Here is a 26,590-nt window from a genome sequence, read left to right on the forward strand (position 1 = left end):
GAGCGTTATTACTACTATTGTTCCTAAGCTTGGCTACCTAATATACTTTCCTGGCTATAACTTATAGGTTGTGCCTAAATATTATAAGCCTTAGTTGTATTATGGTTGATATAAAGGCTTAGTTATCCAGAAGGCGAGGATATACACAAATCCTTCCAAAAAGCCTTAGATATTTAGGTTTGAACACCTACATTTTCCCTTCGCACTACTTAGGTCACGCATTTCTAACCAACATAGATTACGCCTAGTACAACTATCTGCACCAATAACCCTCCTACTAACGGCATGGCTCTCTGCGTCTTCTCTAACAGCTACCAGATTGGCCATGCTAACTACGACCGTAACATTACGCTTAGTTGTGCCCGCCGTGGCATTGCTGCTGTCCCCGTCTTTACCAAGCCACACCTATTTAAGATATCGGTCAAGGCGAGTAAGGAAATGCAGGATAACGGCATCACAATATTACAAGGCTAATATCCCTGGTAGGTCTGCACCGCGGGCAGTAGGGCGATATAGCCATTAGTTTAATGCGTTAATTATCTAGGATCCCGAGGCACTTATGCCCGTCCGAGTTGGCGAAGAGAGTGATTACAACCGTATATATGGACAAATCAACACGGATAGGATTCTTAAGGTGGATGTTGGCAATTTTGATGCGTAGTGTGCCTAGGGACAGGCATGGCCATTATCACACAAAGGATGCGGTGGATACTTTAGTGGTCTTCTATTTAGTTCCTAGGTTGCTTTATCTAGTTACGGTTTACTTTAACAGCAACCTTTCTATAGATAGTCTAAACTTTTAAAAGACACTCTTAACTACTTATAAAACGGTAATTATATACCTATAATTATAAGCACCCAGCTAATAAATTAACTGCACTTCTGGTTCTGGAGATAGACATTACTAGATACTAAGCTCTAATATAGCGGGGCTTTAATATAGTAAGGCTAAAGGGGCGCTAGGCAAGGTGCAGCTAGCAAGAGCCGGTTGATTGCGGGGTTAGTCATATAAGCGCCTATAAATAATTACGTAGCTGGTTTTAAAACAAGCTAAACCTAATATACCAAATGCGATAATTTTGCTCAATTAATATTAACGAGAAGTCTTACCTTAGCGAGCTTAGACGTGATTTTTTAGCTAGCGTCGGAATAACCTACGCCGTCTTCCGAATTGCAAAATCACGTCTAAGAGGCTTTGGCGAGTTTTGTTAAAATCCTAAACAAAATCCGTAAAATAGAGATTGCGGATATCTAATTTATTTATTTATATAACGCGTTATTATTACCAAAAGTTCATACATTATTTTTAAGACTTAGGGCTTCTAAATGGTATGAATTTTATAATACGACTATTGCTCAGTCCTAACATCAATTTCGTTAAAGTTAAAAAACGCGTTATTAAAAACCTAAGAATGTATTTATCTTATTAAATAGTCTGCTAATATTAATAAAACTATATAGATATGTAGATATCTACTACTTAAAGCTATTATAACACCTAGTAGGTGTTATAGTTAGGCCCTTCCTTAAAAACATACTCCCTTAGCCTAGAGAGCCTCTACTACTACTAGGGGGTAAGCTTTAGGCAGAGCCTCGCGCAAAGCCTTGTATAGAGCCTTAGTAGACCTTTATATAGACCTTCGTGCAAACCTTCGTGTAGACTTTCATACAGACCTTCGTGTAGGCGTGTAGATGTATAGATATGTAGATATGCAGATATTCGTACGGGCGATCAATTATAGAGACGTTTATAGAGACGATTATATAGGCGTTTGTATAGGCGTTTATATAGGCGATTGTAGAACCTTCCTAGTATACTAGTATATTAGTGCTATGTGTTAGTAAAGCTTTGGGGCTCTATATAGGGCTTTAGGCAGAGCTTCGGGCAGAGCTTTGGGCAGAGCTTTAAGCTTTAAGCAGAGCTTTAAGCAAAGCTTTAAGTAGAGCTTTAAGCAGAGCTTTGAGCAGAGCTTTAAGTAGAGCTTTAAGCAGAGCTTCGTGCAGAGCTTAATGCAAAGCTTTGTATAGAGCTTAATGCAGAGCTTTGTGTAGAGCTATATACAGGCGTGCAGACCTATAGATATACAGATATGTAGACCTACAGACGTTTATACGGGCGTATAGACCTATAGATGTGCAGATATATAGACGTGTAGATGTTTATACGGGCGATTAATTGCAGAGACATTTATAGAGATAATTGTATGGGCGTTTATACGGGCGTTTATACGAGCGATTATAGAACCTTCCTAGTATATTAGTGCTGCGTATTAGTAGAGCTTTAGAGCTCTATATAGGGCTTTAAGTAGAGCCTCAAGTAGAGCTTTAAGTAGAGCCTTAAGTAGAGCTTCGAGCAGAGCCTCGAGCAGAGCTTTAAGCAGCTTTAAGCAGAGCTTTAAGCAGAGCTTTAAGCAGAGCTTTTACAGAGCTTCGTATAGAGCTTCGTGCAGAGCCTCCGTAGAGCCTTAGTAGAGCTCCATGCAGAGCTCCGTATAGGTCTCCCCCTAAGCTTCATTCTATAGAGCTCTCGTAAAGCTCTATAGCTCTACACAAACGCGGAGCTTATAACTTTATTAGGGCCTACACTATAACCTATAAAGGGCTGTAAAGTAAATAAATTAAATAGGTATATAGCAGATAGAATACCCACTAGTTGCGAAGAGGGCTGGTAGCGTAGGCGTAAGCGTATTTACTACGCGCCTTAGTAGGGNAGTAGAATTGGAGCCTCTGCGGCAACGAACTCCTCTTAATATCGTGCGTGTATAAGGAGCTAAAGATCTCATAACTTATAGAGTAGGCTTTTCTCTATAATTTGGTGTAATTTTTATATTAATAAGTATTGTAGGAGGGTAGATTAATTTTGTTAAAGTTAATGAGGTCTTCTTATATAAACGGTGTTTAGGTTTTCTACAAATCTTACTAAAGTCCCTCAGACTAAGAAAACGATTGCCGTCCTAAATCAGCTTAGTGGACGGTGCGGATATTCCTATATCCGCATAATCGATTTCTTGGTCTAAGCTTCTAAGGTAATAAGAAGTCTGAGCAATCTTATGCTTTTAAATTTAGTTATAGGCCTATCGCTAAATTAAGAATAACGCAAGCTCGAAGACCGGAGCTACCTATCCCTTGCAACGGCAAAATGGGCCCTATTATTATTAATAAGGGCTAGCTAATTGGATCAATCGGACTAAGGGCTTCGGGGGGTCTTTTTTGGCAATGTGATTAGGAGGAACCTTATATTAAGTCTTCCGAACAAGGTCCTTATCAACTTTGGCACGATTAAAAGGCATAGTAGTGGTATATTGACATACGCGTTGTTTTGAAAAACTGTTGTTTACGTATGGGCTATCTACCTACAGGACCCTGCCGTTGTAAGGGATAGCTTAATAGAAGAATAAAGTTAAATAAATACCGCTAGTTATTACAGTATCTAACCTCTACATTGCGGTCTAATAAGTATTCCTCTTCCAAGTCCCTAAACCACTGTTTAAATGTTTAGGAGCCTTCTAGAGATACTAATTATGCTACTAAAAACCATTTATCCTGCCACGGAATTCTCGACCTGGTTAGTGAAATAAAGGGTGGTTTAAGCACTTTAAATCCAAAGTCAGTGCTCTTTTAGAACGAATAATTCGAACAAAGTTTACCTCCGTTAAAAAGTAGCTTCTCCGTATCTGTAGGTATTATCTTAGGAGAGAACAAGACGTCGGCAATGTTTAAAATAATCCCACTGTTGAATGTGATCTCCAAGGCACCCTCAATATATCTATACGGTCTTAGAGAGCTAAAGAAAAGATCTCTTAGGTATACCACGTCTCCGGATATATCGCATGAAAGAAGAGCCATATAGGTTGGCTCAACACCGTTTACCTCCGTCCGACTTTTCTCCGCATAAAACGCATGGAGTTAAGTCCAAATAAGAACAGGATTTAACTTAAGCTCTCTTTCCACCGCTTCAAGCCATCTATAACTTGAGAAAATGGCCCCCTAAAGTATTTTATAACGTTCTTGATTCGAAAGAGGACGTTTATTAGGAGCGTCTAAGTTGTTAGAAGATATTGGCAAGAGGTTCCCCGGGGTATTTAGAATATTTGTAGTCATTTCTAGCGATTACTACTACTAGGGCATGCCTAAGCCAGGAACAATATATATCTCTGCGAGGGCCTAATAACGGGAACCTATGTTATAATAGCATAGAGCGAAGATGACGTCCCATTATTCTAAAAATAGCTCCTTATAGAAATTTCTTATCTAGAAAGCCTCCTTTAAGAAAGCATTTATTATTAGGTATTAAAACAGGACCGTCCTAATAATAGGTAGCTTGTTGGCCTAAATTATATCTCCAGTTACGCTAGCCTCTTTTACCTAAATCTACATCCTTATTCTTACCAAACCTAAGCCAGCAAGAAGAAACGATCTTTAATACGCTATAATTATAGACAGCTAGCGATCTTGCGGTTTTAAGTTTAAGTAGCAAGCTTAGCGCTTAATCTTACTAGGGTTATAAGTTAATCAACTCAACTTAACTAAGGCTTCAAATTAGTTAAATTAAAAGTTTAGTAAGCAGAAAGCTCAGTTAATTGAATTAATTAAATCAATATTAAAGTCTTAGCAACTAGTTGCAACTAAATTCAACTAGTAGAGTAGTTAGCAACTATTATAACTCTTAGTATAGAGTTAATGCCAAAGGACCTACCTAGCGACGCCCAAATCGTTTCCTACTATCCTTTTTGTCACCCAGCTCTCAATATAGGCCTATCTAATGCGTTAGAAGCTATAGTGGTAATAGAAATAATATTAATAAGTAGGGGGCCAGGGTAACAGTGTAAACAACAGGCAATACTCGGGTAAACTTTTTTAGGGGAGGGAGACTAAGAAAAATAGGGTTTAGAGCATTACTATATAGGCCTAAAGCGCTATAAATAGCGTTATTACTCTAAATACCCTATGTATACCTTAAACCACTTCCTCTAACAATTTATTAAGGCATTCTTAAGTGTCTATATAAGTAGAGGTTAACATAGTCTATGGGCAAGTAGCCCACGCGGGCAAGTGGCCCACCTTAAAAACTTACTAAAAAATCGCACTTTAATATCTTAACAACCACCTAATAATAAATTCTAATAATTTAAATTTAGACTTTTATATACACTCTACACCTTCTATTAAAGTTGCATAGTAATTAGTTTAGTGGTTTTTAAGATATAGTAATATAGCTTTATTTTAGCCCCCAAATTATAATATCTTAAAAACTAATTACTATATAACTTTAATAGAAGCTACGGAGTGTATATAAAAGCCTATATCTAAATTATTAGAATTTATTATTAAGTGGTTGTTAAGATATTAAGGTGCGATTTTTCCAATTTTTGGTAAGTTTTTAAGGTGGGCCACTTGCCCGCGTAGGCCACTTGCCCGCAGACTACGTTACGTGGTTATATCTCTAATTAGTCATCCTTATAGTGACTTATCAGCCCCCTATTTAGGCACCACGATCCTTACAATTCTCTACAAGAGATACGAATGAATTAAGAACCAGTTACCATATATTGCAATTACAGTACCCCCCCAGGTAATACCGACACTAATTAGTTAATATCACAGATTAGCCAGGTATTATTACAAAGAGAAGCACTACGCGATCACTCCTACTAAGGCCCGTCAACTACATTATGTTTACTAAGGAGAACCCTTCCTATATAGGCCCTGGGAACTTAAAAAACCGACTCCTTTAAGGCTTCGTTTAGTTCGCGTCCATTACGCAAATTAACCCTATACGATCTCTTTACTAAGTGCCAGTACCCCTAATACCCAAGAGAGACACTACGCAATCGCTCCTACNAAGGCCCGTNAATCNNNTCGNGTTTACTAAGGAGAACCCTTCCTACTAAGGCCCTGGGAACTTAAAGAACCGACTCCTCTAAGGCTTCGTTCAGTTCGCGTCTACTATGTAAAATTAACACCTAGTACGACCTCTTTACTAAGCGCCAGTATACCCAGCAGCGTCAGCAGCACCCCTACCTACACCCCTACCTACACTACGACCTACACTATAACCTATACTACGATCTACGCCAGTTAATTATGTCTAATACACAAACCTAACGTCTAAACTGGGCTAATAGAATCACCCTAACCAACGAAACTACTGTAGAGGATATCACTAATTACATTTACTTTAAAATCAATAAGTATACTAGCTATAACTTTAAGGATAAAACCCTATGGGATTTATACTAAAAGGACTTTAATAATTTTAAGGTACAAACATTTAAGGACGCTAATAGGTCTATAATTAAAAGACTTAAACAACTGCTCTAACGTAATGGAGTATGGGTCTTTAACAAAAAGAGCAAGTCAGTACCATAAGCACTATACAACGTCGCTCATAAAAACGACTATACGGAATGGTTAGATACAGAAATTTAGCTATATATCAACAGCAAAGGACCCTTCAATTCATATACTATCAACTATCGTCTCAAATTACGCCCACTTACCACTACCCCTAGGACACCTCAACCACCTACTGCGTCTATACCCTAGCAAGCTCCGTCCACATAAGCTTTGTCCGCGCAATCTCCGTCTACGTAAGCTCCGCCCACACAAGCCCTATCTATACAAGCCCCGTCCACGCAAGCTCCGTCTACACAAGCTCCGTCCGCGCAAGCTCCGCCTACACAAGCCTCGTCCGCACAAGCTCCGTCCGCGCAAGCTCCGCCTACGCAAGCTCCGCCTACGCAAGCTCCGTCTACAGAAGCTCCGCCTACGCAAGCTCCGTCCGCACAAGCTCCGCCCACGCAAGCTCCGCTAGCTTCACTCTCCCCCTTAACTAAAGCCAAGGACCTACGGCAGCCAAGCTTATATAAACCTCCGCAACCTACCCAGCAATAGCGCAACTCAGCTCCAGCTATCTTAAATGACCTTCCTATAGCCGAGCTCCCCTTACCTATAAACGTCACTATCTGCTACCTCCCCTGCAGATCTGCTACGTCGAAAATTATATTAATAGCGCGCCCCAAATGCTAGCGTGCTCCTTTCCCCCCTATAGCCTTTATAAGCTACAAATACTACGTTAATAAAGTCTATATATTGGTGGTTTTACGCATAAAGAAAGAACTGCTAGTATTAAAATATATAGATAGAGTCTACCAACTAAACAATTATACTGTTACGCCTATAGTCCGTCTAAGCTAGTACTATACTGCTATATACTTCTCCTTTATACTTTCTTACCTTCTTTCCTTTTTATAAATGTCGCCAGTGTCTATATAAGTAGAGGTTACATAGTTATATCTCTAATTAGTCATCCTTACGGTGACTTATTAGCCCCCTATTTAGGCACCGCGATCCTTACAATCCTCTGCGAGAGATATAAATAAATTAAAGAACCAGTTACCTTATATTGCAATTACAGTACCCCCCTAGGTAATACCCATATTAAGTATAATCCAAGCAAAGTAAAAGAGTTTCCTAAAGCCCTTCCCCGAAGATATCTCCGCTAAATGAACCCCGGTACTAAGATTATTAATACTACTATTTTGAAAAACTTGCTTAGGAAGAGATTAAGATAAAGATATAAAGGCTGTTAAATTATACTCCACCTAAACCAAAGCCATGAAATCAGAGTACGTATCTATAGAAATTTAAAGCCTTTAGCTAACTAGCTACAGGCGCTTTAAAGGATATAAATTCCACCTAGAAATACTTATAGTGCTCAGGCCTTATTAGACCGTCACTATAGTATATTGCTGCTAAAAGTATGTACAAAAATAGCCGACTCCTATAAGGCTAGAGTTTTTAAATCATTTACGCACTAGAGTAGAGGAATCGCCATATATACCGGATTCGAATTTCGAAGTTAATAATCTCCGTATAGAGTATGGGAATTCGTCATTTAACTTAGGGCTTAGCATTTAGCCCCCTCTAAAAGTTTGACTGGGAATGTCTTAGAATTCTTATATAGTCCGCACTAAGCTTAAGCGCCTATTATGGAGCCGCCTTTAAAAAAAAACCCCAACTAATAGTGTAATATTAGAGAAGAAGAAATAATATCCGTAGAACTTAAAATCAAAAATATAATAAGTGGTATAGAAAAGGATAGTATTTATAAGGAGAGTACGCAGGATATTCTAACTAGGGGTAAGTAAAGATAATGCAATCCTAACCACTTTTGCTTCGTCCCGCCCCTCTACACCTACCTCCTATATAGCATATTCTCTGAATTAAATCTTTATATAAGTCTACTAAAAGTAGTTGTTATTATTTAAATACGCTGCCGCTTCCTTAGGAGAGTATCGCATATAGATAACCTCTTCCGCTTACCGTAGTCTGCCCTACTAAAGGGAGCATTTAAACCTTAAGCGGCTATTAGGTTCTCTATTAAGAAAGGCAACCTACTAATATTATAAAGCTTAGCGTCACCTTCCTTTAGAGATATTATAAATTTCCTAAAAGTATCCAGGTCGACTCGTTTCCGGAAGTTCCCGTCTTTACCTATAAAGGAAGTATTATTAAATGTTCCGGGAATCGGCCAATCATTTATTAAAAACCCGGCAGAGTTATTCGCTAATTTACTTAATAGGGCTCCAAAGGCTGGATCACTGCATGTTATTAAGCATAGAATATATCCGGTAACTATATACTTCCCGTTATGTCTCTCTAGAAAAGAGTCTAATTTGAAATAAAATAGAGATGCAATTATATAGCGTGCTATAGTATTGATTTAGGCTAATAGGGAGTAGTCCATTTTGACTTTCGATTTAAGTTTAGGTATACTTTTCGTATTGTCAAGTCTTAGTTCAGTGGCATTAAAGTCGGTACTAAGGCGGTGAATTCTATTAAGAATTTGGACCGCTAGTCTAACAGTTTTATAGGCCCGTCTTACCGTTTTATCGCGCATTTTCTCCAAGATTAGATCACGTGTTCTAGGAAACATTCCGTTTTTCCAAATACTACGGCAGTTATCCGTAAATACCTTGTAATTTTTTGGCCTTGGCTTACTAGTACCTAAAGATATAACAAAGTTAGGTTCTTTAATAAGCGGAAACATTACCAATACCTCTAAAAGCGCCTAGAGTAGGGGGTTATTCTTAAGGAGTCCTACATCTTAAAATGTGCCAACCTCATCAATATATTTTAGCGGAAAGAAACTGTAAGGTATAGTCAGTTTTAGGTATAAAAGAGGTGAGCTAAAGCATACCCAGGCGCTACAGATGCGGATTATACGCTAAATTTTATATTAGTCTTATCCAATAGTAGGGTTTGTCTAATCTTATATTTCCTAAAGCGGCACTCTTTTACAGCCATCCTTTAGCCTTATAACGGCGTTGTCTTTAGGTTTATTAGACAACTCTTATACTAAGTCATATATAGGAAGCTCACCTTAATCTTCGTCCCATATACCCACCCCGTTATAGTTAGTAAATATATAATATAATGGGTGGCTGCTGACTATAGTGACTGGCAAGCCGATCTTCGTTCCTATAGACGTTGCATAGAAGCAGTCTAGAATGCTTTTATCTATACCAAAGACTTCTTTTAGGACGGACTTGATATTTTAGGCTAAGTATAAACCATTAGTAAAATACAACACTATTAACTCAAATACACAGGAAATAAATGGGATATTAAAAGCCTTCCGCCGTTTAAAGACGCGTTCTGCAATCTCTGGGAATATCTAGATAGACTCTTTAAGGGGCCGTCCCTTAATATAATGATCTATAGCGATCACCGCTCCTTAAGTTATAAGTATTAATTCCTTTTCTTTAAAGTGTATAGAGCTCTTACCTATACTAACCCTAAAAGCAACTTTAATAAACCGCTAAAAGGGAATTGGTAGACCGACACAATCTTATATTTATTTCATTAGCATTAATAGCACAATACCCCATATACCTCCTCTATTAATACACAAGACTCCTACTCCTACAGTCGGAGGGTGTACTTTTACAATTATATTATTCGGTATCTCTTCTCTACAGAGAAAGCAGTGGCGCACTTTAAAGATCCAGGGGTCATCCTTATAGCGATCCCTAAACACTATAATGTAATTCTCGCAAATACAGTACCCGTAGGGTAAGCAATACTGCGGTCTCCTGCGCAAATAAGACAGATATATGTTGCTGCTCCGTATATAGCGCCATCTATCTCGGAATCATATAAGGTTGCTCTTATAAATTTCTACAGCAGTTACATTATTATAAGTAAATTGTTAAAAGCAGCGGACGAATTAGTTTTCGATTATATTAATAAAGCCACTTTATAGAATGATATGGTTGGACTGCTTAAAGGCTATAACTTAAGCCTTACTCACCTAGCAGAAGACGTCCTTATAAATTGTATTAAATACAGTCTTAGGTTCGAACGCTATATTAAAGTTAGTATAACTTAATTTTCTAGCGGGGTAATACTTACTATATGCTTTAGGCGGGTAGCTATCTAAAAAAAGACTAAAAGCAGCCATTAAAACTGCGAACTCCGTTAGCTCGTTAGTCGACTTAACATATTTTAGGAAATTTAATAGATATTCCGCCAGGTTAAGAGCAACGGGGTTATAGATCCTCAACGCTCTAATAAAATTAAAGGGTTTATTAACAGTTTCTAAGAAGTGCCCATAGGCGTACTTAAGAAAGGCGGCGAAATAAGTTATAGAGAATAAAGTTCGTCTATCTTCTCTACTCTTTCGCACTTAATCTAAACTATCTATTAGACGCTCTTTTAGGCGTCTATAGCAAGCATTAACAGATATCGTGCCATTTAGGAAAAGAGCGACTATATTAATTGCTAATATCAGCTTAGACAGATCCTTTATTATTTCCTCTCCTAACAACTATAGAAAGGCCTCTTTGGCCTCGCTTTCTGCTCCTAAAGGTATCTTCTCGGTTACAATTACTACCCTTAGGTACGTACTCTTTAGAAGGGTTAATAAGTAGCCTTTCTCTAACCACGTAGCAATATAGCGGGCAATCTGTCTAAAAGAACCAAGATTAGCATAAAAGAAGCAGAAGATATCTATAAAAGGAAAAAGCAGGCAGGTATAGATGCTATTTGTAATTTCGTTCAAAAAAAGGCCAAATGGCCCGGCTCGGGTTCTTTAAATAGTTCGCCGTATTGTTTTATAGCACTTATTAGCTATAACTGTCTTTCCCCTAAGACTCTGTTTAGGAAGATTGCCATTTATAAGAAGTACCGGTCTGCCGTAAAAAATGCTAAATAGGTTAAGGTGGAGATGTATCTCACCTGCGCTTCGCTTATTTATAAACTTTCGCGCCCTCTTTACCCTAAATAGCTCTTAGAGGGCGACTGATTTCGCTATATTACCAATTAGTACGAATAGACTAGGTTATATATTGGGATTAGGAATATAATTAGTAAGAGTCTAAAGCCTATCCAATTCCAAAAAAGCAATTTCATTGCCTTAGGTACAGAGACTTAGCCAGTAGGTATAGTGATAACGCTTTATAATTAAGAGAGCAAACCGGCTGTTTTAAGTATATTAATGGAGTCGTAGTAGGAAGACGCAGCTAGATATACAGCCCTTAGGATTTATACGCAATAAATATTATTCTAATAAGGCCTAAAAACGGGCTTCTACGAAGTTAGAAGTAGCAATTTCGGGTCCTCTATTTTTAGTAGCGGGGGACTAAGACGGGGCTCTCTTAAGAGTACCCAAAACTAGTCCCTGCAGTTCCTTTACCAGTTAATACATATTCTAACGGCTAATGAAAACGGTGTAAGAACCTACAATTTCTTTACTTCGCGTATAGAGCTTTGTATTTAAAATAGATTGTAAGCACGGTTCTACCCAACCTAATTATAAAATTAAGTAAGTTACCTAGCTAATATAAAGGGTCCAAATAACCTTTAACTAGGTCTACCTTATTTATTTAAAAATAACTAATACTAAACGTACTTAGCGATAAACTTAGTGACCCGGAATATTCTAAGATCGGAAATTCAACCATTCCGCAATGCTCTCTTTATAATAGACGTCGATTATAAAGATACCGGAAAGGTCACACTATAGTACCTAGCTAAAATATAGAAGAGCATATTTACTTAAGACCTAATTGTAGAAAAATTAAAAGTATGATAAAAGTAACGGGGTTTTATTGCCCTAAGTCTATTATACAGATTCATCACCATTACTATGCCAGTACGAGCTCAGAAGTTACTTACGTATTAGTTTACATAGTTAAGCTCCCTAAAGAGAGATCCTTAGACGATAGAGTTAAAATGCCTAGAGATTTCCCATAGGAGTACGGCATGGGGCGACTTTCTCCTATAAGAGAAGAATCACCTCCCCTAGTCACTACTTCTACCAAACCTACTCTCCACATTTAGTATTTATTAGATAGATAAGTAGCTTATATATTACCTCTATATCTTTAGCCTAGGAGTGCCTTTAATAATGGTCTTTATATAAACTTAGTATAGGTATTTTATCAGGGCGCTATAATAAGGTTCCATTAGCTCTTTAAACCCCTTAACATTTGGGCAATACCATAGATTAACGGTGTTATCCCCGTATTTCTTAACAGATTAGAGAATTAAGCAATTAATGCAATTAATTTCAATAGAGAAAGACTATTTATATCAATTAGACGTCCATACGCCGATTATAAGAAAAGAAGAACTTGTATAAAGATTGATCTATAAAGAAAAAAAGGCTATATATATATAAGGTAGATACAGGTATAGGGGGGGGGGGTATGTAATAGGGAGTCGGTAACTAAGTTAAGGGGTAGGTAACTAAGTCGGCGGCATGACACCCAACTTAGGTCGACAATTTAAACCATCTTTGGATATTCTATTAGCTCTAATAGTAATTAGAATAAGAGTACTAGTCTCTTAAAAGAAGCGGTTTGCTAGGTAGAGGAGTTCAAAACATTTACCAACGTTCTTAATAACAAGATGCTTAGGGGATGACTAGTATAATACGAAGGAGATATATATAGGTTACGAACTCAATAGGTACAACCCCACTATCTACACCTAGATCTACGGGTATTGCACTAGAAAGATCTATTAACTTTCCTCCGGATATAATCACTTAGCAGCTAACTCCGTTAAGGAGAAAGGACTTCGCTATGTGAAGAGCAGCATCGGTTCCGGTAAACCCATTCTAATCGGATACTCTAGTGATTATAAGGTCACTAGCAGAATTAGGGATATTTAGGCCTATAAGGAGCGGCTCTAAAAGCTTATTAGCTTAAAAAGTTATTAGGTAGGCCGGGGGGGTAGGGGGGGAGGGTGTCCTTTAGTACTTCCTAGTGATAGAAATTGGGGTTAGAATTAGGGTTGGGCGCTAACGCAGTTAACAAATAGCGGAAAGAAAAATTCCACTACCGGGCCACTAGCTCCTTAACCAGCATCTATAATAATATTCGGAAGTCCATTAATAGAGCAATTGTACTAATCCTAGGACCCTAGAATAATTGGAGCCATTAAAGCGACAAATAACGGAAGAAGCTGCATCTTAGATAGCGATTAATCTGGAGAGCAAGATATAGAATAGGCCGACAGCTTCTTTATAGATGGGAAGACCCCTTAAACTTCTATATAAGGCTAGATAGGACCAGAACTGGTCCCTTATATAATAAAAATAGTTTACCCTAGCTATAAGGGCTGATTTTCGCTACTATTTTTAGATATAAGTTAATGAGAAAATTTCTAATAGCTGCCAGCTTCTTAAATTACTAAATCCTAAAGCAGAGTAGTATATTTAACAATTATAAACGGAAATAAGATACGCGCAAAGAGCAATATACTAAGGAAAACGACTACAGAATCACGGAAACTATCCCTTTAAACGGTGACGTCTATCTCTAAGTTGGTCCGTGCGGGAACACCAGAATTTCCAAGCACAAACGATTTAATTTAGTTAATTTAATTGGCTAGTTCTTATCGATAATAAATAGACGCAAATCACCGTGCGAAGGGATAATTGCTATCTGTTAGTTGTACTATTTGCTATATCTATAATTACCTACTTTAGCCCTTAAAATTATCTAGAACCTACCGGCTAAGACAGGAAAGAGGCGATGCTACTGGTTAAAAGGGGATTAGTAGTGTATACGGTGCGGGATTAGAAGTCGGAAATAGCAGCAGTTTGGGGGTCTTACTGCGGGAGCGGGTTTAACGGCTCCCCTTAGATAAGACCGGCAACAATATTAAGGTTAGAGTAGGTTATGTAGTACTTATTTTTCCCGTTAGGCAGTCCCGGAGCGCCGGATTCTATTAGCCACTGCTATACCCAGTATACTATATACGTAGAATTGGGTTATAGATCCGTAGGGATAACAAGATTGGTCTTATACTACTATTTGTTAGCAGATCCGGGCTAACTAGGAGTTAGGTTAGGAAACTTCTTCTAATATACTATAGAGAGGTCGCCATTATTAATTTAATAGCATCTGTTATCGTCAAAGTTCTAAGTAGTTAAGAGTTTCCCTCTCTGGTCACCGCCAGCGCCGTCCACCGTCCACTGTAGTACGTCCGTCAATACTTCACTGCTGCTTAGCTAGGTTGTTCCAAAAACGTAAACCATCCTAACCGCTATTAGTTTGCCCGGCTAGTTTTGCGGTAGAATAACGTGTCCATTCTTAAGATACTTTATAGCTACGTAAGCCCCTAGCAAAACCTAAAGTCGTAGAAAATTCACTATTTAGTTAGCGATCCTCTATATTAAAGCATATAGAAGATCTAAGCTATCCACCCTTATCCTTCCTAAGGCTAATAGCGGTAATAAATAAGTTATTATATTATTATTAAAACCGGGATCAGTTTAAGAGATATATCTATAAGGGTAACTATTAGCCCCTGTAAAGATCCCGTTTTTAATAACCGTAAGCTATTTATTCTAAGTATGGGTAAGACCTTGGTGGCATAGAAAAGCTATTAAAAGGAAGCGAAATATATGTGTTAGCGATATAGCGAAATGCTATAAGATAAAGGATAGAATAAATTAATATTTAGGTTATTATAAGCTATAGCGTATATAGAGTGGATCTACTGCCATCTAAGCACAACTTATTTATATTGCGTTATGTTTAGGGTCCAATTTCAGCCCTTTAACGGGACCGCTTTTGGGAAAAATCGCGGACACGCTAGTAGTCCGTTAGATCTAAAGCAGCCCTCTATCTAAGCACCGCACTATAAAAGACATCCTTTATCCTAACACAGCGGTACGTTATTCTAAAACCTCTCCCTAAGTCCTCTTAGAAATAAACGTCGCTTATAGCCCTACCCGCGTTATCCTATTCTGCCTAAACATCTCGCTACCTTCGTCTTACGAAATAAGCGATTCCACTATATTATTGTAAATTGTTCTCTTCTCCTAATCCCTCTTAGCTTAGACCTATTATCCGTCTCTACCTTACGTTCTACTATATAAAATCGCTTAAATATTAAAGGTCACTGCACTATAGGCCCTACGTTGCTAAAACTAAAATACTTTCTAGCTGGTTCCGATTTCAAATAGGCGCTGTAATAGGTCGGATGGGATAATCTAGGTATTTTTAAATTGCTATATTATATTAAAGCACTTCTAACCTTGTTAACCTAGCTCTGGAGGCGTTCCTTAAGTGATTTCATAGCACCTTTAACGTCCCCTTTAAGTTTTAGTATTAACTCTATCTATGGCCTTCAGAGCCAAATCGACTAGCCCTTAAGTTGTTCCCTATTTATCTTTATATCAACTATATCTATGCCCTTTATAACCTCCAATACCTTAGTACCCTAAGGGGTCATTACACAGGAAGTCTGTCGAGGTGCTTAATACGCTAACTATGCCGTATAATAAGGGTTTAGTTCGGTTTTAACGTTTTGAGATTATATAGGTAGAATGAGATTAACTAAGGTAGGCAGAGCGCTCGTAAACCGTCCGATGCGGGGCTTTTAGCGCGGTATATAAGGGTTTAAATACTTAGGCGGATAGTGCTATGTTAGCTTGCGACTCGAAAATAACGTTGTTATTATTATTAATAATAGTGATAGTGGAGTTAGGTAGTGGTTGTCTTGTCGCGTATACTATAAAGTTCCCTATAGCGGAACACGAGAGGTGCTGCCTACTTAATATAACTACATTCTCTTACCTACGAACCTAAGTCGTAACAGATACTTTTACGTCTCATTATACGCTAATTTCTAACTTGTCTTACAACTCTAATAATATACTTCCTCGCTTCCCTCTAATCTATTAAGCCTAAGGCTATACCCTTACTATTACCTCCTCTATTTAACCCCTAATAACCATAGTCCCAATATAGAAGACGCCGAAGGAAACCCGCTTATACTTTTCTCCTCTTTAGTATAGTTAAATCAAACGATAGCAGTTCTGGAAAGATTAGTGCGTCTTTTATAACTAATCTTTTAGGTAGATTTATTTCCAATATCTACCATTCTTTAAATATTAATTCCCTAGATACAATTACTTCCCTAACCTTTTTTAATCTCTTCTTTCTAGCCGTACTTATAGGCCTTAAATACTTTCCTAACCCAATTCTCTCTATATCTGTAGGTAGCTTATTTATAAACTTAGGATACGCTAGCTGCTTACTAGACGTTAGAAGTAAAGATACCTATAACTTAACTACCCACTTATAACTTACTCCTTAAACGGCTATTATAACTCTAGATCTATTGATGTGTATATATAAATCTCTTTTTTTTTATAGTTTTAAATAATTAATGCTAAATTGATATTTTCTAGCTTTCTATACTAGTAGTATTTACTTTTTAGGCCATCTAACCGTCTCTTTAGTTACTTATTATAAAGTTTAACCGACTACTTCTACTTTACTATAATATAAAGCATACAAATGTTCCTAATCCTCTAGTCTTGGATCGCCGGCTATATATTAGCGAAAATTCTATTTCCAAAAAAAGCTTAAGGCTCTTAGCCGGTAATCTTGTTAAATTGACATAGCGTAGATCTAAGGCAAAATCCACTCTATCCACTAAGCGCTATAGCGCTCCAGTTTTAATATATACTATTTATAGCAAGTCTTAGTATATTTTAGGTATTAGAAGAAAAAAAATAGATATAATTTTAGACTTATTAAACTTATATCCAATTAAAGTATATTATAGAAGAATGGGATAGGCCCGTGCATAATATATATATAGGTAGTGACCACGTAAGCTTATACCCCTTACTACCCTAATTACTTCCCCCTATACACATACCCGTTACTACTTAAGGACTTCTATTTTAGGTATAGTATTAGCACTCTAGGAGCGCCAAAGCTCTTAAATCCACTCGACGCCACTAATAAAAGTACTTAATCCACTGCTAGAATAAGTTGGCTCTATCTAGCACGCCAAATTGCCACCAATCTAATAATATCACTGCTCTTAGCAAAGGACCCATTTCCATTATCCTACCTTTTTAAAGTATAACTAATGTTAGTATATTCTAAGCTAAAGTCAGTTAAATATAAAGCATGGATGGTAAGCGTACGCCGCGCTTATAGGCTTTAAAAATCACCGTTCTTACTCACTATAGATATCACATAATGGTATTTAGTAGGCTTAGGCCTTATAGCTTTATTCATCACCGCTTCTTCGCTATTAAAAACTATTAAATTCGCCCGCACCTACGCAACATTTTATTTTTGCAAGTACGTATTTTATCCACAGATCTATCGATATTTAAGAGGTTCTGGAAAGACAACGCTATTTAACGCGGTTTTAATTCTGGCATTCTTAGTAGCAAACGTTCTTTACATTACCGTCTAAGTTAAAGATATTTCTAGGCTGACAAGACGCTCTAGACTAATATCTACGATTAATCTTACGCCACTGTCATTAGGGGCCTAGATAAATCTTATTACTAGCCGCTATAGAATTAGGCTTAGTACCTACACCTAGATACACCAATGGTTAGGAAGAGTGGCTATAGTTAAAGGCCTTATTTATATGGCGGCGGCTATATCTTTGCGGAAGCCTAACCTACGTATACATTTAGATATAGCGGCGCTAATAGTAAGCTGGATTTAGTCTTAGGAAGCAAATATAAGCTAATAGAGCTCTTCAGGCTGCTATTACTATAGCTATTGTGCTGCTCTCTTCTGTTACTAGTATATGTTAATACGCCTACAAAATCTTCTCGAAGCTCCACCTAATACTTAGCGCTATAGTTATAGCTACGATATATCTTTATAGTCCATCTAAAGAGTTATTAACGCCGCTAGCGGTATATTTATTTGCAGCAATATACCTTTAGATATTCATAGCTGTCCTACAATTCGGTCAAGTGCTATACCGTAATATTAAGTATAGAAAGCCGCTAAATCGAGTAAGAATACAATAAATAGCTATTAAGACACCTTATAGAAGGGAGATACCCGTTCTAGATGCAGCCTATATATATATCCAACTATTAAGGCCTTAGAAGCCTTAAGCTGGCTAGTATATATACCTCTGCATTCTAAAAGTAAGCTATACCTCATTTACGCAGTTACATCCCTTTTACATATCCTAGTGGTATCGCAATACCAAGGGCAATAATATTATGGTTTTAATTATCTAGAAAAGGAGTAGATTTACTAAAAGCCTATTCTTACACGCTAACAATGATCTCGTCTATAATTCTGAAATAAGAGCCGTAATTAAGGGACCGTATAGGAATAAACTTAACCTCGAATTATACGGGATGGTCTTACTATTTACTATAGGGATTAGAATAGTAGGTTAGCTTCTATATATTACACAGCTTTTAGAGGGATGCTATAATTATAAAGTAAAAACCCAAAGGATCGCTCTATTTTGGGAATTAAACTCTAAACATAAGCTCTCTTATACTTCCATAGGAATAACTTACTAATAACCTCTCTAAAGTGCACGCGGCTTGGGTCGCTAACATAATAGTAGAGCTATTTAGTAGAGACATTAATAAGGTTCGTCCACTTCTAAATATAATATAAGGTATTCGTATTAATTAGGTATTAGATTCTAGATATTTAGCTTTTTATCTTAGGCAACTATCTTTCTAGCCAAACGAAGCGAGGAGATATTATTTACCCTAGAGAGCGTATTAGTACGATATACACCGTTATAAACGCTAAAAGTCTGATTAGATCTAAAATTGAAGGTCGAAAGGGTCGTATAGTGGTTTCTTATAAGTTTATAACTTATATAACGACTAGTCCGCCTTTTAATTACTACTAAATATAAAAATAGTATACACAAATAATGAGACGAGCGACAAGATTCGTGAGATTGTTCGACGTATATTGGATAAGGGCATTTATTTAAAGGAACTGGACTTTCGTCCATACTTACCTAGAGGACATAACGGGTGGCTAAGGAGTGTATTCAATCTTAAGAGATTGAAGGACATTAGAGGAAGTGTGTAGGTTCGCTTAATATAATAGATTTAGAGGAGTAGATTTTCTTAAATACCTAAGAGTCTCTAGAGTCCTCTTGCAATTTAGTAAATATAGCTTACTAGTTATACCCTAAGCATTACACGGATACAGTAATCGTAATCACTTAGCTAGATAGAAAGTGGGTCGGAGATTATAGTATTTTAACTATAGGAAGTTATTAGAGTACATCTAAAGGAACTAACATTTTGTCAATTGGGAGGGTCTATAAACAGGAATAAATTAAAGATTCTAACTCTGAAAATAGGCTCTGGAACCTTTATATATATATAGTAAGGGAGCCAGTACTAAAGATCGTCAGTTGACGATATATTAGCAATACAATTTTGGCGATTATTTTAACTTAATTTAACCCCTACGCAATTTCATCCTCAATTTCCTTCTGTAACTTTTGGCAATTATTAAATACCTACTAAAGGGATTCGATAACAAGCCTTACTTCTACTACAACATATATACTTCCACAGTGCTTTTACCGTAGACGCCAAAGCTCTAGCATAAGCTAGCCATTCTCCCGCGTCGTCCGCTTAAGCATCTATTAAAGATTAGGAGTCGGCATTTCCTTAAATATTTGCAATTTGTCTTTAGTCGCTTTAATTGCTATAGATGGCTCGTCGTTATAGCTAATTTCTGTATTAGCAGCGGTGGGCGTTGGAGGTCCATTAAAAGTAGGGGGGAGAAGATAGATTTTTATTCGCTTATGTCTAGGCATAATTCTTATATCAAGAGTTATCTACAGGTTTATGCTTATGGCTATAGATTCGCATCTTTATAGCATTACGCTAGGGGCGAGAGTCGTTTACTATTAGTGCTTAGGGCCCGCTTTTGGTCCGTATTAGATTTAGAAATTATAGGGTCCCAGTTTACGGCTTCCGCCGTAATGCTAGGGTCCGCGGAGCTTAGAAAAGCTTATACCTAGCGTAAGCCACATCCTTTCTACAAGGGAGATACAAAAGTTCTAGTAATGCAGGAGAATAATATTAGTAACTTCTCGCTAATTAATTCAGTAGCTACTCTCCTAGCTTATACTAGACATGGGGTATTAGTTCTTAAACCCTTTATACAGTCGTCAGCATTTAACGGTCCAAAGTTTTCACTTAGTCAAATGTTAGCATTAGGGAGAGACGCTGTTTAAAGATAAAATTAAAACCAACTAATATATAAACAAGTGTAACCATATGCCTACTGTACGCTTTGGAAACAAGAGAATGCTAGTGCTATTCTTTAACTCCATTATACTTTTACATCCCCATATTATACCTTATTACTACCCACCCACGCTTTTTGCCCCTTCTAAGGGGCATTACCTGCTGCTCTGAGCTCTCTCTATATGGTCTTTTCCCAACACTTAAGGACCGGATCGGTTCCGGAGATGACTTTAGGCCTACTGATTTCAATTGCATCCGCTTAAATTCACTAATTTTGCTCTCGGCAGCACTAATACAATTAGTAGCATTAATTAATACATTCTAATAATCTTGTATCATCTTAGACTTTTCGTTTAGATAATCTCGCATCATCTCAGACTTCTTATTCTCATAATCTTGTATTATCTTGGACTTTTCGTTCGCATATTCTCGCATTATCTCAGCCTTCTCATTTAGGAGCTCCTCGATCCTGCCTTCGAGTACCTCCTTTATTACAGTGGCATTTTCTACCGTATCCCAGTCTGCCTCACTCATATTATGGTCCTTGTTGTTGCCTAGAATAGCCTTGCCACCTAGACGTCGCTCGTATTCCCGAATCCTAGACTTATAGGTGTAAATGGTTTCTTAAGTACTTTCTAGTTCCTAATATAGGGACAGACACTTATTTACTATGTCGCTAAGTTCCGTAATCGCTTTCTTATGCTACGCATATAGAGATTTGTATATATTAGCGCACTAAAGACGGTTCTGCTTGTAGGCAGCGAGTGCGGCTCGGAAGTTATACAGGTTTATACAAGAGATACCTATAATCTGTAAAGCATCGTAAAGCCTATTATTAATAGTGAGAAGTTACTAGTTAACAGGAAGAGATTAAAGTTAAGCGTTAATGCGAGAACTTGATGGTTCTCTTTTTATATTAATACGGGTCACCTAATAGATTAGATGGAACTGGTACCTAAAACTCTTAGGTCTTACCTGGACTACATTACTATGTTTAATACAACGTCCGGGCTGTTAAGGGGCCATGTTTTAACTAAAGGACGGCGTATATTAGAGGGCTCTGGCTTAGATCGGTGGACTCTGGCTTAAATTGGTGTCTTCTGGCTTAATAGATGGAATGCCTTGTATTCATAGAAAGAAGGAAAGTTAGAGCTATATAGAGCCTAAGCGGGCGGTGCCGTTTAGTGCGAATATTGCTATTTATACCTCCTAGGAGAGGATGAGCTCTAAAACAAAGTTTAAGCGCCATGTCTACACTTTAAAGTCTTATCCGAAGCTAAAATCACTATTGCTAAGCCTAGAAATTCTAAAAACTTTTAAGAAGTCCGACGGAATGGTATATGTTGCGGCGCGGATAGAGGACGCGTAAGTAATAGGCAAACTCCTAGCCCTATAGTCCTTCGCCAAGAGATATACCCCATATTGTGGCGCTGAGGAGGACGCCCTATACTGCCAAGAGGAGGACGCCCTATGCTGCTAAGAGGAGGACGCGCAAGTGATAGGCAAATTCCTAGCCCTATAGTCGTTCGCCAAGAGATATGCCCTATATTGCGGCGCGGAGGAGGACGCCCTATGCTGCGGCGCGGGGGAGCGCGCGTAAGTAGTAGGCAAATTCCTAGCCTTATCCCTTCAACCGTTAAGTTATATCCAACGTTATCGATAATATTTTAGCCAATAAGGAGCCTAGATTAACGAACTTTTAGTATTATACGCACGGACCTATTATCTTATTAATAAGGCAAGACGCCGGACAGTTATTCGCCAAGGGGTATACCCAATATTGCGGCGTAGGGGGCGCGCAAGTAGTAAGCGGCAAACTCCTTCGCTAGGGGTATAACACTATACCAACGTCACTAATCACCTCTTAGAATAGCCAAAGAAAACTAGCGTTAGTTCTCGACCACTTTTGCTAAATAAAGGAAGTTTAATATAAGCCGTATTCTTTTTTGCTGCCTTAGGGGCCCTTCCTAATCTAAAGGGACTATATTTTGGTTCCTTATGGGGTTCCAGTTTTTAGGCACTTAGTATACCCTCTTATAAGAATTATAGTAGAAAGGCCTTAACTATAATTTTAAAATCTACTATATACTCTTAGATGGAACACGGCTATTATAAATAAATATATCTAATGTATAGGAGCTTTATTTTCAAACTCTGATTAATAAAAAGCTTTATAAGGATAGAGGCTGTCTCTAAAAGTTTCTAGCACACCAACGATTATATACAAGACTTTAACCATTTACAGCGGATACTAATAAGAGGTTATTAAGGAGTAAGGAAGCTATAGATCTAGCTATAGAAGAGGTATAGGACTGGCTTTAAGGCGGACAGTACGAAGGGATAATAATCCTTAAGGACAGGATTACTATGCATTTTAATACTAATAGACTCTCATCTTTAATACTAGAAGACAGCATAAATCTATAGTTATTTGCAACTAACCTATGGGGAATAAAGCGGGAAGATACAGATTAGGAGTTAGGATAAGGCGTAGCAATAAGACATTAAATCTAAAACCTTGGTTTTAAGGGGAGAGACTAGTCTAAGCTATAATAATAAAATAGGAATAGGTCTAAGCCACCAAGCACGGACTATTTCCATTAATTCTTCACTCCGTAGTAGCAGAAGGTGAAAGCGTAATACTTAAGGGAACGATTAACGCTTAAAACTAATAATAATACGAGCGTTTATATGCCACTATATCTACGTAGAGTATATAGCAAGTCTCTTAGTCAGCCGCTAACCAGGCAGTTACTAAGATATTATAATAGGACTTTACCTATTTAGAAAGCTACCCTTGCTATAAATCGTGCGATTTTCCGCCATAGCTTCCCGATAAGCACTATTCGCAACTATCTATAAACGTATTATGCAATTTAACTAGCATAGCCAGTCTGCCAACAACCGCCTAGGGATGGCCCGTATAGGATAATCTGTCCAGTTTTCCAGCCATAATCCTAGACAATTCGCTGCTGCAGATACAGCCTGCTGTTAAAGATCAAAATATTTTATTCAAGCCATTAAGTGAGGAAGAGGGACTTAAGGAACTTAAGCAAGCCGTTTTAGGGCTTTAAAATAGAGTAAAGAAACTCGAAGGGCTTTTTATAAACCTATAGAATGATTTTAAAAGCTTTTAGAATGATTTTAGGAACTAGCAGAATGAGTAAGTCTCTATATAGGTGGGAAGTTTTTAAATATAGCTAACGTATACTTATAGATTAGAGGAATAGAAGATAAGGTAATAGTTTAGGACCTATTAATGGTTTGATTTCTAACAATACAATAGGTTTTATTAGGAGATCGATGCTTCTGTTAAAAAGTTAAAGGTATAGATAGTAGAATTTAAGCGGACTGCAGATAGCGTAGTAGGAGAGCTTAAAAATAGCACGAAGTCAAAGTAGCTGGGTTATTTAGGGATAGTTTACGCTATTGCTGGCCGACAGTTTGTTAGTTACTCTAAGTGGAATTTATATAGTAAGCGACTATTTATTAGCATAGGACTCTATAGAGATAGAGGAATACATCTACTATATCTCTTTTTTATTCTAATAAGGTACTTAACTACCTAACCCTAGTAGGAATATATAGGCAACGTTCTTAGTTAAGAGAAGTCTATTTTTAGGACCGCTTATTTTTAGAAGCAGAATGGGCTATCCTTATATAATTAAGCTCTAGGCTCTATATAACTGGCTACTAGAACGTATATAGCTTAAACAATAACCTACCTTCTCTTACCCCTATTATTACTTAGTTACTATTTAGCACCTTTTAGAATTTGCAAGTACGCGCACCATATTAATTTCTTATATAATGTACTATGTTTTACCTACATTACGGCTACTTAGAAAAGCCTTTATTAGAAAAAGAAAAAGGGTTACCTAGCGTCTCTACTTATCTCTTTAACGTAGTTAGAGGAGTATATAAGAAATCTAGATTAAAGAGATTTAACGTCCATCCCTGGGTTAAGAGACGCACCCCGTTAAGAGACAAATTTACAGTTTCAACCTCTAAAGTCTCTCACTCGGGAGTTAATAAAGTCATACTTAATGTCTTCTTATTCTTCGGCTATTTCTTCACATAGAAACCACTCTATAGCGAGAAAATAACTATAGTTAGTTATGCTATTAATCGTCCTGTCGGTGGCGTCAAGAGCCACTTTAGCTATTCCCCCCTGCTCTATTATAACTATAGGCCTAAGTATAAATTTTAGGGTCCTAGATTAATAGCTCTATTAAAAAAAATATATAATTTAAAAGTTTTAAGACACTCTGCTTTTATAAACATATATTTAGGGAATTTCACTAGGTGGAGGAGGGGTGTCTACCAAAGCGTGATAATTTAGTACGTATTAATGTGCATTAGCATACTTATATTAAACTATATTTTTATAGTATTAATTTTAACACCATCCTATTTTTAGAATACATTTCAGCATCATTATGGCGCACGTAATCTCTTCCCCGCTTCCTATTATTAAATGTTTTAAATATTAACTACTACCTTAAAACCTTCTAAGAACGTCTATAAACATTTATTAAATTACACTACGAGAGCACAGTAAACAAGATGTGCTACTATATATCTTTCCCTAAAAAGTATACGTGTAACTATGTAGTCGACCATAAGATCTGGGACTATTGCCTAAACGTACTAGATAGCGAAACTCCTTACTTAGACTAAAAGCCAATAAAGGGTAAAAATGGAGCAATTATGTAATTAGGTAGTTCCTTAGCGAAAGGAAATTGCCCTAACTACACCTAATAGTATGTTTAACATTAAGTATACTTATCAACGTGCTAATCTCTAAACCTATAAGACCGCCGCGAGCAACCTAAATGCTAATATTATAAAGGCTAATGCTACTGTTTTAGAGGGATCGAAGGATTTGGGAGTGATTTAACGGCTCTCTAAACTTATTATTAGCAATAAAGTTTTTAGCGAAAATAACATACCTTTAAATTTTTCTGCGACTTTATCTGCACTATGGTAATTTCCTTCTTAGCAGTTTATAATAATATAGCCTATAAGACCTAAGTGTTCTATATTAGGGAATTAATAGCTTTTAAATAACTCTTTAATCTCTTTATTAGTCTAACTATTAAAAGGAGTCTAGCCACTCGCTACCTTATATAGGGTAGATCTAAGGGCGAAGATATCTACCTATACTAATAGTAGCTCTCTAGGGTATTAATAACTATAAGCTACGGTAATAAGGAGAGTAGAGCCATCTAAAGATAAGCTACTAAAGTCGGCGACTTTTATATGCAAATCTTGGTTTAAGAGAATATTATAGTATTGCAGGTCCCTATGGATCACGCCGTTTAAATAGATAAAAGCGACCGTATCCGCAATTTCCTATCCCTATCAAAGCTGCTATTCTAAAGTAACGTTGTTTTTATAATCCCGAAGATGGGCTCGGAGATTATAATTACTTACAAACTCAAGCTAAATACTAGCGTCGTAACGCCCTCAATATTGTAAAAGCCCCGCATTGCCGCCATGTTCGTCAAAGCGCTCGTATATAGCTCTTTTAATAAGAATTGCATCGTCGTTTTTGAAGTGAGGGATCTTAATAACACTCCCTAATAAGGCGTCCAGATAGATAAAGCTAAAGCTTCCCTAGTTTACCAAATCATCTCTTATATAGCCCTTTGGCCATCTAATTTGCATTTTTAGGGGCTCTTAAACCGCGGTGTTATATAGAAGACGTTGGGTGGAACATAGATTAAGTAGAGTTATGCAGTTATTTATTATTAAGGGGCGGCTTATTAGGACCAGAGTTATTTTAGGTTCTTAGCCACATTCTAGTAAAGTACTTCGCCACATTAGCGCCATCAAATCACGTAATAAGGAATCGACTTTATAGTTAAGTCTCCTACATTTACAGCTAATTTATATTAACTCGCACCTAAAACAGTATTATAGATTTATTAGTTCTTTCTAAGTTTAATCCACTAACGCCTCTATTAATATTTACAAGACCCTATTATAGAGAGTGGGCTCTATCTCCTGCATATTAAGTCTCCCCACACTCCTAAGGGTTTATAAAGC

General features: G+C 37.3%; 2 protein-coding genes across 2 annotated transcripts; one reads left to right on the forward strand and one right to left on the reverse strand.

Moving 5' to 3' along the window:
• Positions 1–252: 252 nt before the first annotated feature.
• On the forward strand, positions 253–474 carry K441DRAFT_557646 (uncharacterized protein; the record flags this gene model as incomplete). The annotated part of the gene is made up of 1 exon (XM_067643384.1): positions 253–474. A coding segment is annotated over one exon (222 nt), but the record flags the coding sequence as incomplete, so codon positions are not given.
• A 25,252-nt stretch (positions 475–25,726) lies between these two features.
• On the reverse strand, positions 25,727–25,894 carry K441DRAFT_557665 (uncharacterized protein; the record flags this gene model as incomplete). Its single annotated transcript, XM_067643387.1, has 1 exon — positions 25,727–25,894. A coding segment is annotated over one exon (168 nt), but the record flags the coding sequence as incomplete, so codon positions are not given.
• Between the last annotated feature and the right edge of the window lie 696 nt (positions 25,895–26,590).

The sequence above is a fragment of the Cenococcum geophilum genome (assembly GCF_001692895.1).
Source record: "Cenococcum geophilum 1.58 unplaced genomic scaffold K441scaffold_18, whole genome shotgun sequence".
Taxonomy (NCBI): Eukaryota; Fungi; Ascomycota; class Dothideomycetes; order Gloniales; family Gloniaceae; genus Cenococcum; species Cenococcum geophilum.